This window comes from Fopius arisanus, unplaced genomic scaffold (genome assembly GCF_000806365.1).
Source record: "Fopius arisanus strain USDA-PBARC FA_bdor unplaced genomic scaffold, ASM80636v1 scaffold00039, whole genome shotgun sequence".
Taxonomy (NCBI): domain Eukaryota; kingdom Metazoa; phylum Arthropoda; class Insecta; order Hymenoptera; family Braconidae; genus Fopius; species Fopius arisanus.
Genome location: NW_011887778.1, coordinates 181,788 through 193,126, shown reverse-complemented (window position 1 = coordinate 193,126; position 11,339 = coordinate 181,788). Strand labels below are relative to the sequence as shown.

Here is an 11,339-nt window from a genome sequence, read left to right as displayed (position 1 = left end):
TGTTATCCATCCGCTTGGCATGTGATTTAGTTCCCGCGCCACCGCAACAACATTTTCACGCGTACGTCTGACGACAGGCCCTGACAATCTTCCTCATAATCTCTGGACCGGGTCCTCGTATTGTGCTTGGCAAAAAAAACAAACCCCCCACTATCAAAAAGAGAGAAACATTGAAATGTCGGGGATAATAAGTGGCGAGAGGTGTGGAGAGTTTATTAAAATTTCGGGGTGAATCGAAAAAGACGGAAGCTGCCAGTGACCGTGCCATCCGGTAAGAATTTCCGCTGCAAGGAGACCTCTGTCTCTCATCCTCAAGGTTGTCACTTCATTCGTTTTTTCCTCTCCCCCTCTGTTTCATTATTTTTTTTTTTCTCCTCGCTGTTAACTTGCCACGACCGACGGTTGAACGGCCTTGACTTTAGTACAAATAAAACGTCTGGCAAATGGTTTTACTGTCTCCGTATTAAATCGAGCAAAATGAGCTAATCCAATACGAATTTTAGTGCGGCCCAGGCGACACACACCGGGACTAAACTAACCTCTCCTCGTATCCCCTAAAAATTACCCACAATTTCTCATTTTTCTCCGTTCAAAAATCACAAACAACAAATAACCTTAAAAATCCAGCATCTTTCATTAACATTGAAGATTCAATTTCCAGGTAATGTCACTCCTCAACTAATTACTATTGATTTAATTGCAACCCTTGATAGAGGCCTTCAAACAGAACAAATGCATCTTCCTTTTGTGTTTTTTTATTTATCTTCGTCTTTTCTTCTTCACAATAGAGTGGAGTATTACCTACAAATGGGCGAACAATTCGACAAAACAAAGAAATGCAAACAAGCTTTCAACAGCTGTGGCGGTTTATTTAATCACCAACCATTCGTTTTCTCAATCAGTAATTGAATTGTTGTTCGAAGATAATAACGGCTCGCGGATATTTTTACAACAAATGAAATTGTTGTATTGTATGGTCGATGAGTCTGTCACATTAGCAAACAGTAATAATAGCAACATAAAGTTTATGATATTCGTTAGATTTTCTCGAATGCCCTTCCGTGTTATTTATTACACTTTAATAACCCGGTAACATGTATTGGTTTCAACGACACACGTGGCTCTCCGAGGAACTTGCCTCCATATAATTTTTTCATATTCTTTTGCCCTTTTCATTTCACCCATTTATTTCACTCCTCTCGGAGGGCTCATTAGGGTTTCAAAAAGAAATAAAGTTACGTCGCACGTGTACGGTATCTTGAGAACACGACAACGCCTTCGACAGTTAAATAAGGACGTTACGGAAATAGACTCAACGTCATTATTAATCTCGCATTGACATTTGTGTTTGAATTGTTTTTTTTTTCCTTGTTGCAGGTTTCCTTCTGCGTCATCGGTTCTACACCAAAATCTGGCGTCTATGTTCCGGTGAGTCAGAGCAATATTTTCAGTATTAATTCCGCAATCAGATGGAAAATTATGTTTTTCTGTTTGAAATTCCATTGATTGAAGTGAGGAATTAATGTGTGGAATGAAGGCGAAGAATTTTAATGCTGGTCGCTTCTCCATCCATTTATCTCTCAGTTAATATTACTGGTTTAAGTTTACGGGATTCTTCGAGTCGTTTGAGGGGAACGAAACATGTACATATTGATTTCCATTTTGAAAAACGTAACACGGAAGTATAACGAGTACAAAGGCATCAATCGGTGGTTGTTATGCATAATGCAGAGCGTCCTTCTTCCTCGGAGTTGACCGAGGGAGGTGAGCTAACCGTGTATCGTTTGTCTCTGTGGGCTTTACATAATAAACTAGCTCGTGAGCTACATTTTTTTCTCTTTTCCACTTTAATGACTTTTTCAAAAGATACAGTTGCCAGAGACCTCGACATTTAACCTCAGAACCATGTAGTTTCGAACAATTGCTATTTGCATAATTGAATTTATCAGCAGAGATAATCTTCATTTTTCATATTTTCAAAAGATGTCAGTTTTCATAAAACATGCGGTTTCAAATCAAATTAACGCACATTTTTTATTCAAATTTCATTATATCGAGGTGCGGGAAAACTTGCACACAATTCGCGGTGTGAATTATTAATGAATTTCAATCGTTAAAAATCCATTATTGATAATGAAGAGACTGCAAAAAAATGTATTTCATTAGCAAAATTACGATAGATGATCCTTTGTTGTGAGGAGGAATGTTGTAAAAAAAAAGGCAATAATTTTCCCTCACATGGTGCACTTCGCGTACGAATAAATGAATCTCGGAGTACTTCCATCGTTCTCATCAAGAGAGCAGAGTGACGTGAGATAATCATTTTAGCTCCGTCTATGAATTTTTTAAATGACGAAATGGGTAGTCGAGATGTTGAGCAGGCAGCATCTGCGTCAGTCTCTCCGAGGCCACCTTAAATTCAACAAAAACATCATAACACCAATTGTGTAACTGAACTTGAACGTAATTATCCGTGCGTCTGGAATCTTTTATACTTAGAGAGTAATCGATCGTGACAACCCGTAGGTTTCCCTCTAGAAAATGTAGAAATATTCATCGATTTATTGATTTTTACGTGGCATTGAAACCAAAATACATTTATTTTATCGCTCGAATGTCAATATTTTCTTTAAAAACTCGACATTCAGCGGTTTCTTTCACTCTTTCAAGAGCATATATTCTCTCAATTTTTTCATTAAGTTGGGATAATAATGAGAAATGCTTGTGTCATTTAAATTATTATTATTAATTTTCTCTTCACGAACTCTACTTTATCAACCTCAGTCGGTGAATAACTCTCAGCTAATTGCATCGGTCGAAAGAATGTTTTGTACACGTTTTTTATCTCAAGAAATCATACATCTTTGCTATCGGGCATCAGTAGGCCTTTCTGATTAATTGATCCGCTGGATAGATGGATGGGTTCATTAATAACCAATGAGTTATCGCCATCCCCGGGTAAACATTTAATTCGAGTCGATTGATTTTTGAAGATATTATTATAGGCATAAGTCAACTGTTGTTGGACAAGTGAAAGTCGTGAGCGAATCGCTTTGAGAGCTTGGCGAATCGAGACTCAGTAACTGTGGGCGAGTAAAGTAGGGGAGAGATCTCGTTTTCTCTCAGGGAATCAGAGATAATGTTCCATGGACTGAGATAATGATGAACTGGGGAGGCAAGTGCCAGAATGGGAGAAATCTTGAAAATCCTTTCACGTTCCCTTTTTCTTTTGCGCTCTTTCCAATATATTTCATAAGCACTGAAAATCCAAATAACATTTACCGAAAAAGCTACTACTATTCCACTAATTCCATATGGATCAAGGTATAAAAAATATCTTCTCTTTTTTGTAGTCCACGAAATTCAAAAATTTCTCCACAACATTTCCCTTTGAAAATATCGAGGAAATAATGAGTGTGAAATTTTCTGACTCATCTCCTTTCACCAACCAATTGATACCAATGGAAACCACTTCTCAAGTCTAATTTTTTGGATTTCTCTGACTATCGAAATTGTCGTTAATTTGGTGGATTTATTGAGGATGTTAGGAATGTGAGAGGACGTGTTGCCTAACGGTGAGAATTTGCGAGTGAAATCGGTATGACAGCTGTGAAATTCGCCTGACGTTAAGGGATTTCTTCCTCCTCAAGCATTTCGCCTCTGAAAAGTGAGATCTGAAATTTAAGCGTTAGGAAATATGGAAAAGAGAATAAAAAATAGTGAGAGAAGTTGGTCCGATCGAGGTCCCCCGGATGTATTCGGTCACGGAGAAGCATATTGTATATCTGGGTCCTTTAAAATGTGTTACAAGAACGTTTGCCCCGGTCGCTTGGGCGACGCGCGGGCGCACCACTCAGCGACTCGAAAGTAACACAAGGATTCGAGAGAGCGGATAGCTCATTCATTCCAGTTTGCTTCAACACCATACATCATGTATTCCCAGTGAATCATTACACCGTCAATTGACACATTGTCTATCTCGAACCGTTTGATATGAATATCTCAAAATGCCACCACAACTTGCAAAAGTTGTTGAGTCACATCTCAAATCTCAAAATTCAACAAAAAAAATTGTTGAAATCAAAGCACCACTCATCTTCTCAACCGGAAATTTACTCACCTGAAGAACAAATTAGGGAATCCAGGTGAAATTAGTAGCCAATCGATAAAACGGTTTGATCTAGGAATGTAAATTGGCTGATCGGAATTCATGGATTGTAAGGAGCGGTGTGGTAATGCGATTAAAGTTGCAGCGGTAGAGTTGATATAAGTTGAAAAATATATTGGCGATGGGAAGTGGGAAAAGGGATAGGGGAAAATGTGCGAGTGACGTTTGACGCGGATATGTCACGATAGAATCGATCGATCGCGTGACACCCACAAGCTGCATTGAGGCCTCAAGTTGCTTCAAGTGAGACAGACCCTGACAGCCCCATGAACCGATCATTGCTAGCTTTTTCAAATTCCCCCTCCAACCAACCACAGCTACTATCACGGTTATAAATTTTTTATTCAACCGCTAAATCAATCCGGGTCATTACCGAACAGTCAGGGACTGCTCCACCATTTTCCATGCCTTTTATTTACATTTTCATTGTCTCTCCACTGGTAAAACATATCTCCCAGGATCCATCGGCTTTTCAACGTCAATATTCGGTTGGATGAGCTGAAGAATGGTGATGCAATGAATTTCAGATGACACTCCCCTCCCAATTTCTTCTCCCCCCCTCCAATTCATAAACATTGATTTCGACCTGACGAAACCGCAATGACAAATAGAGTGTGAAGCGATACGCCTCTTTGCGCCTCTTCATCTCTTCCTTTTCTTCGTACCCTATCCAATTTTCTTCATTCCACCACGAGGGTAATGAGAAATGAACGAAACAAAAAGCCGGTAATAAAAAAAAACATACCAAGATTAATTGCCTTTGGTGAAGAATTACGCTTGCTCGACACAAGGCCCTCTCTTTTCTCCTCTCGTTAATACTTATCTGGTTTTCACATTTGGTATCACGCCGTTGGGTCTCCACGGCCCTGTACCGAGATTACGGTACCACATGAGGCTACCATTGACTTTTATATTTACATACACTCGTATCCCAACCGATTTCCGGTTTTGCCCAAATGGAGGTCGTCACATTGTTGTCTCCCTGTAAACGCTCACGTGAATCCGAGGTGAAATCAATTATATTATTTCGATGCAAGCCTCAAAACGAAACACCAGAGAGCGAGGGACGATTGTTCGAGGTGAAAGTGAGAGATACTCATTTTTATATCTCCTTTGTTCATATTATTTTCTTTTGTTTCAAGTTTTTAAAATTCAGACAATAGCTAACCGAGTGAAAGCGATTTAACGGTGGGAGATTTAAAGGTTGTCCTTGGATTAACAGTGGGACTAGCCCTTCCAGGGATTGGGTGGACGAAAAAATGTAGAAATTTGGTGGTTGGGATGTGGATTTGACACGGATCTTCATCGGCTTGGGTTTCGCTCCAGATATTGCGAGCCCAACCCATTATCCTTTAATCAATCGTTAAATCGTTGAATTTTCAAATGTATTGTGGATCAAGAAGGAATTAGTGACACCTTTTTAAAACGAATGGAGGATTTATTGGGAACTTGAGATATTCGGCTGACAGCAATTTAAAAACAGCGAGGTTGTATGCGTTTCGACTAGACTGGTTTGAATTCCCGGGAAATTTACCCATCCAACAGCGATTCCACCGGGAATGCGGGTGGGTTTTGCAGTGAAAACGTGCCCAGCTAGCAAAATCCCCCTCAGCATCATCACCAACGTGTTTCAACCATCCAACTACAGAGAGGAATCCCTCCGTCGATGGTATTATGTAAATCCCCGTGTATCACCCAGTGGTAGAAATGCAAACGTCCAATTCCATCCACCAGAATCCACGGTTCATTTGCGTGTCACTTGGACCTCGTACTACAATAAAAATCCTCAACAATCAAGATCTCATTTCAAATATAAAAATCCACTGGAAAATAGCGCCTAGTCACTCAACTATGTTAATCTCAACGATTTATCTTCGACTTCATAGTTAATAAACAGAGATTTAATTCTGTTGATTTATCATTCCACTTATCCACGACGATCTCATTATAATGAGCGGACGTCGACGATTTTGGTTGATCTCATTGAAAAACTGAGATTTCCCATTGAGAATAGTCTTACGTCACACTCCAGATAATGCGGAAGTGATTACAGAGACGATTGGAGAATTCTCTTTACTACAAATGGAATAGGAAAATTTCTTCTGATCCCTACCTTGCAAAAACATTGAATGAAGTCGTCCAAGTGACAGAATAAAAGAGTTAGAAGACCTTGATCGACGTAAATAGCGAGTAGACGAAATGCTTGACAACCCTATGTATTACCGCTATAAGTACTATTTCACATGATGTTGATTTGATGGTGTGTTGATGGTGTGTGTGTGTCGGTGTGTTGTTTTCTCGACGTATTTAAATAATTATTGTGACGGCTATGGTTGGCTCAAGGAAATTACCCGACTTGAGGGAAACCCTGACGCAAAAACCACAATGTCCATTGCCCCTGTAAGAAAGCCAATCCTTTAGTTTGAGAATGTCTGATCCTTGATGGTAATTGGGGTTGAAAAAATAAAAATGATATTGGTTTTCCAGAATGGAAAGTACTTCTTGCCGATGGAAAAATATTAAATTATACTTTCGAAATAATGAGGAAGAAATTTGATTTCGATATTGCGACGCCTCCGAGGGGAACGATAAGAGATTGCAATCGATTCTGTTCGCGGTTTTCGAACAATTCCAACTGGTAGATGGCTAGATGAGGCTGGTGGAAGAACATGGAGGAATAAAAAGTGAGGGAGCTTTTTGAAACTAAACTTTCATCCCCCAGTATTTGTCTCTGTTTCTCGGGGTTTCACCCCTCGCACTCAATGCTGGAGGGAATAACAATGGTGTCGGCCCTTTTCCCCTCATCCCCTCATCTCTCTACCCTCTGAAATCACCAGTTTCTGCTGCTCTTGTGTATGTCGAGGGCAGACGTTTCTTTCATTCTCTGATATACACGCATATACCTATGTCCTCGATAATAACAGTTATGAAACGTGGCCGCGATAGTGAAAGTGGCGTATGTATGCGTTTCACAACTGGGTGTCGTTAGCTTCGTAGATGATGATGTTTCTTGACCGGTGAGATCGGTCTGACTCTTTTTTTTTTTTTTTGGAAATTATCCGCGTAGACAGACTGTAATTTCTAATAATTGAGGCGATCTATCAGGAGAGCACTTGGCATTCTTTCATTGGCGTGAAATATTTTTTCCACTCATTTAATCGAAAAGAATTCCAAAAAAAAATTTAATTACATTTTTTTTTCACCTTCTCAAAAGTCGAAGAATTAATCCTGGAATTCCAGACGTAACTCGAGTATTTTCACTGCGGAAGAGAGACGTTTGTACGTGTTCTGCTTCAGCTAAAACTCCGATCTTAATTACTTGTCCTTAATTACCCCACTGGAATATGAGGTAGCCAGAGCAATTGAGTTATGGTGGGTTACTTAGGAGGTTTATAGATGGATTTAAAAATATGGTTGGAATTTTATTTAGTCGGTGTGTGATGAGTTGCGATTAATCATCGGTTTGATCGTATCCGCGGATATTCGGCCATCCTGTCGACCTCAACTCCCACCTTTCACCTCGTCCAAGAGAACCCGCCGATTGATCCATTGTGAAACCAGAATATAACGGCACACATATTCACATAACCCGGTTCTTCATATTTCTAACTCCTTCCTCGAAAAATTCAGAAAAAAGTGGATTTTTCGAGGAATTCTATTAGAAAGTCGCTGATGTCTCCGCAAAAAAATTCGGAAAAAATTATCACTCACTGGCACACGGGCAATTCTTCTGCAACACCATCTCTAGGAATGATAATATCCAAAAAATGAGATAAAATTTGAATAAATTAATTGAAATTCTGTGGCATGATGATGACACGTGGCATTATCTCAGGAATAGGGTATTTGAAATACGAATCGAAACATTTTCGTAATTGGAGTGGTTGAATGGTCGTGTCAGCATCACATAATGAGAAGGCAAGGGGTGGAAATTCAAATGATTGTGTACGTGAGCCACTTCCAACCAGAACCATTATTCCAACATTTGTCCGAGCAGTAAACACAGTGAAAAGTTTGTCAATGCTTTCAGCCAGTTGAACATAAACTATAACATAATTGCAAATGTTACCTACAGTATGGGGAACAAGTCGCATTGACACACATGCATTCGTCCATCGGCATAAACCTCACTATTGTGAAGTGTTATTACAATCTGTATGTGTGAGGTGCAGTACTGCACAAATGTTGGATTGGTTCTTGGTGGTACTGGCCGAGGCTGTAGCACAATTTTCTGGTGTTTGCACGTGTCAGGGCTACTGTTATAACGTTCGGTCATCTCTAACATTTTCATTTTATCCACCTGCGCGCTTCTTTAAACGATATCAACGCTTCAAACTATATTTTCCATTTTATCTCCATCCATTATCTCTCTTTCTTCAATTTTTCTTGATAACCCATTTTTTATCGCAAATGGAATCAATGGTAATTGTACTCATAATGAAATTTCCGTGTTATGCAATTGTTCATTAACTTATCACATAATCTTGTAACGGAAAATCTATTAGATCGTTAACTCGGTGTGTACAGACGGTATTTGCTTGAACAATAATTTAATTTGTTGTTACTTTGATGTGGAGCATGAGGTGAAGTCATCGAGGTAACTTGACAATATTCGGTGTTCGGTGTGTATATTACTGGAGGGGGTTGCGATGGTGGAGGGTTATAAGAAAAGCGTATACAAGATAGAAGGTCGAGGCTCGAGGACACGACGACCTCGACTCCTCGTGCCGTCCTCGAACTCACCTCCATACCCCGACGATCTCGACCCCGTCACCCTTGGCACCGCCCTACACACCTGTAAAACCCTACAGGTCTATTACACCCAACACACCTATCCCTTTTATCTAACTCCACCGTCAACACTCGTGACCAATTGTTTTATTTTGCAAAATAATAACTTCACTCCCCGAAAAATCATATTTTTATTATTTTTATATTTCTGCATTTTGCATATCTTCAAGCCCTTCATCAACCCCATTGACCTCGAATTGATGCATTAATTCCAGTAAAAAGTGAAACTCATTGGCATTCAATTGCTAATTATTTCCGCGACATTTCACGTAATAATTCGGTAAAGAGCGAGCGAGGGATCTGGCACATTTCCAAGTACTGAGCAACAGCTTTTTAATCCCCCCACCCTGACATCCAACTTGAGATAAAACAGGAAAATGGAGATTTTAGGGGTCTCGTTGGTCTTTTCCCAGTGGCACCTTTGACTGGCCATTCTTCCTCCCTCTATTAATCATTCAAACTGGCCAAGACAAACAGACGCACATTGAGCTGTATATATGTACCGAGGGCTCACCCTCCGATACACTTTAAATGTGTACAGAGGGCAAGTGTGTGTGAATGTTCATGTGGAGTATTGCGCAAGAGCATTCACCCCGCTCAATACCGAATAGCCTGGTTAGAGGCGAAAACCGGCGAGACTAACCGTCCAAAATTGGCCCAAGCTTTACCCAGGTTACCAGCACATATATACATCAAATCTATGTAGCATATGACTAATCAGTCGATTCATTTTCCGGAGATCAAAGTACTATCTGTAATTGTCAACAGTGACTATTCACGATTCCACTTTTCCAGGCAATTCATTATCCACTTTAGCTCATCAATTAATCACTCTTTTATTTAAAAAAAAATTGAGGAATCGTGGGGTGTGTCAATTTTGCAATACGCCTTCGAATGTGAAAGTGAGAATATTTCGACTGTTGTCATCAATGGAATACCCACACAGTATCTGTTCCCTTTGGGCATATTTATTTCTCATTGAGAATTTCAAACTGACGTGGATTTTCTCTCGGTCTTTCATCGATTTCATCACGGCATAAAAATCCCGAGCAATTGGGTTATCATTTATTGCCCATAGACCCACTCTAGCTTTCTATACCCAAGGATGTCTGCATTACGAAGGATCCTTTCCCCTTCTCTTCAAAATATAACTCACGTTTGTCTTTCCACATTGGAGACATCAGCTGTAACCCCTTCAGTGACTGACCTTTTCCACCCAAATGCCATCTGACAATTTACTAAATCACCTTACAAAACCCACAATCTTAAATGCAATTTCACCTTCTTCATAATCCGATAAACCAAATTTCATTCTCATTCCAATTATGAATAATTGCATTTATATTTCAACCCTGCGAAATAATGCAACAAATCATCTGTTCAATTCCACGTTACCAACGATACCAGAGAGAAAGAGAGGAAACAGGGAGAAAAAAAAAATAATATCACGTTACCAAAGACGTATGTACGTCATTCCCAGCTCTCAGGGGGAAACGGGGGCAACGAGAAAAGCTGCTCGAATATTTGAGGTCGGCAAGATATAAATAAATGCGTAATATCAACAGACTGGTTGCTCTCGTTGATATCGAAATGTTCCCACTCTCGAGCCCATTTCATCCTTTATTTCTGTCCATTAGAATTACTATTCCAAACGATATTCAACACGTGTTTATATCCAAACGTTAACGTAGCTCGACCACGGAAAATCGAACCTCGGCCCCGTGGGAAACTCCATTAGATACCGCTCTCGTGATAATGAGACTGAAAAACGCCTACACAATGCCGCGATCGTCATTATTTTCGAATGTTTTTATAAAAAAAAAAATTTCCCCTATTTCCTTTTTCGTTTCATTCTTAAGTTGTCGCGTATGAACTACATGAGGACGAATCGAGCCCACCTGCTCGCTTGACAGCTCGCGTTTGTACCAGCAACCATCGGCCACTTATCTACGTAACCTACTCCACTATAACAGTTTTACCGAACACTTCCTCATTACGAACGCCCGGTCACAACACCTTTTATTGATCTGATTTCAGGTTCAGAGAAATCTTTCATGCCCTCCCCAACGACCACAATCTAAAGATTATCGTATAATTACTCTAAAAATTATTAAGAATATTCAAAAATTTTGGAATGACAGATCAATTCGGTTACTCTCCTTCGGTGGTGATTGTGCACTGAATTAATTGCTCACTCGAGGAAGGAGTGAACATACGATTGATTCATACGTACACATGTTCAATGCTGATGGGTTAACAGGGCCGAAATCATGACGGGCTCCTAGTATGGGTGTGTGGGTGTTTGTTAATGCGTGTGTGTGTAGTGGACGGCAATTAACTGGACGACGAGTGTCGTTGCGTCGACGAGGCAACGAGTCCT

General features: G+C 39.9%; 1 protein-coding gene across 3 annotated transcripts in view; it reads left to right on the top strand.

The window, feature by feature from the left end:
* The first annotated feature begins 102 nt into the window (after nucleotides 1–102).
* The window catches only part of rdx (BTB/POZ and MATH domain-containing protein rdx), a 41,330-nt gene continuing 30,093 nt past the window's right edge, over nucleotides 103–11,339 (top strand). Inside the window, exons 1-2 of one of the 3 annotated variants that reach the window (XM_011304738.1) lie at nucleotides 103–271; nucleotides 1,378–1,428. In XM_011304738.1, the coding sequence (XP_011303040.1) occupies nucleotides 1,421–1,428 (8 nt within the window). In that variant the 5' untranslated portion in view covers nucleotides 103–271; nucleotides 1,378–1,420. Of the gene's footprint in view, nucleotides 317–428; nucleotides 662–1,377; nucleotides 1,429–11,339 lie in introns of those variants that run through there. The other 2 variants (XM_011304739.1, XM_011304740.1) reach the window with 2 other exon arrangements.